Here is a 1439-nt window from a genome sequence, read left to right as displayed (position 1 = left end):
GTCCTGAAAACACTTGAGAACACATTTCTGCTGCTCTACATAACCAGCACCACTATGCTGCCGCCTGTCTTTTTGCACGTTACATAGACTGTCGACAGTATGCATAATTGCACATTTTTAACACAAATTTCGCTGCTTTTATTTTCCTCATTGTATATATCTTCTTATTTTTACTTTTTTTATGTTGTTTACTTGAATGTTATGTTTGTCTGTGGACCAAATCTGTTATAAATGTCTTGTCACCGCGGGATAGAGGGAAACGCAATTTCGATTTCTTTGTATGTTTTTGACATGTGAAGAAATTGTACAATAAAGCAGACTTTGACTTTGACTTTGACTTTGACTTTGACTTTGACTGGCTTGGTGGAGAAGACATGAGAGTCTAGGTAGACAACTTGATTTGTGTATTTTTCCGTGCGAGGCCATGTTGGGTAAACTGAAGACATATTTATGTAATCTCCTCATGCAGCAGTCCAGGTGTTTCCATCTCCGGTCCACCAGGGGGCGCTCTCACCAGGCTCCCAGGGGTTTTACTGAGCTGGGGAAGAAAGCCTTCTTACTTACATCGCTCCATGGTCTTGGAATCACTCGCAAAACCTGCTCCATCTAAAGGATCTGGTCCCGTTAAATGAATCTAAGGCCATGTTAAAATGCCGTGTAACTCAAAAATAACATGCCACATGTGACCTGGTCCTCTCCTCTATGTGTGATTCTGACTCTAATGTTTTTCTATTTATAGTGTAACCGGCGTGCCGTCTCGGCCAGGTCTCTCTCGGAAAAGAGATTTCCATCCCAAGGGACAGCCTGGTAAAAAAAAGGTTAAATAAAAAATTAAAATTAAAAATTACAAGTTGACTTTGATTGCAGCTTGTTTCTCCGCTCCGACTGCAGAGATCTCCAATCTCAGAGGCTGTTGTTCCCCTCAGTCACTCAGACCCAAACACACAGGAAGACCAGGTCCAGGTGCACCAGAGAGCCAGCTGATCTGTGAGATCATCACACTTCTCCAGTAGGGGCCAATGGACTGAGGGCCACAGACAGGAAGTCAGACAGGAAGTCAGACGGTTTGGACACGTCTGTTAACTTCCATCTAATCCACCTCGTCTGCACGTGTCTCTGTTTCTCTGTCCTGGTAGACGCAGAGATCAGCACGCAGCTCGGTCCAAACCCGCGGGTGCGCTTGATTCATCGGCACGGGTGAAGCTGGGCGGAGCTATCGGAGGACTTTGCAGGAGGATGAAAATCCTGCAGAAGGGAGTTAAATCAAGCGCGCCTGAAGAGAAATCCCATTATTCAGAGAGAGAGACTTCTGTACTGCCTCAGGTGGTGAGCAGCACGGCAGGAGGGAGGCTGTGTGTGTGTGTGTGTGTGTGTGTGTCTGTGTGCGTGCGTGCATGTGTCTGTGTGTGTGTGTGTGTCTGTCTGTCTGTGTGTGTGTG

General features: G+C 46.1%; 1 protein-coding gene across 1 annotated transcript in view; it reads left to right on the top strand.

Moving 5' to 3' along the window:
- Nucleotides 1–1439, top strand: part of LOC117942389 — an 18231-nt gene that overhangs the window by 4502 nt on the left and 12290 nt on the right. Inside the window, exons 2-4 of the mRNA XM_034867816.1 lie at nt 740–807; nt 892–1009; nt 1137–1326. Of these exons, the coding sequence (XP_034723707.1) occupies nt 740–807; nt 892–1009; nt 1137–1326 (376 nt within the window). The remainder of the gene's footprint in view (nt 1–739; nt 808–891; nt 1010–1136; nt 1327–1439) is intronic.

This window comes from Etheostoma cragini, chromosome 3 (genome assembly GCF_013103735.1).
Source record: "Etheostoma cragini isolate CJK2018 chromosome 3, CSU_Ecrag_1.0, whole genome shotgun sequence".
NCBI lineage: Eukaryota > Metazoa > Chordata > Actinopteri > Perciformes > Percidae > Etheostoma > Etheostoma cragini.
The sequence above is the reverse complement of the archived record's forward strand: the minus strand, read 5'-3'. Positions and strand labels throughout refer to the sequence as shown.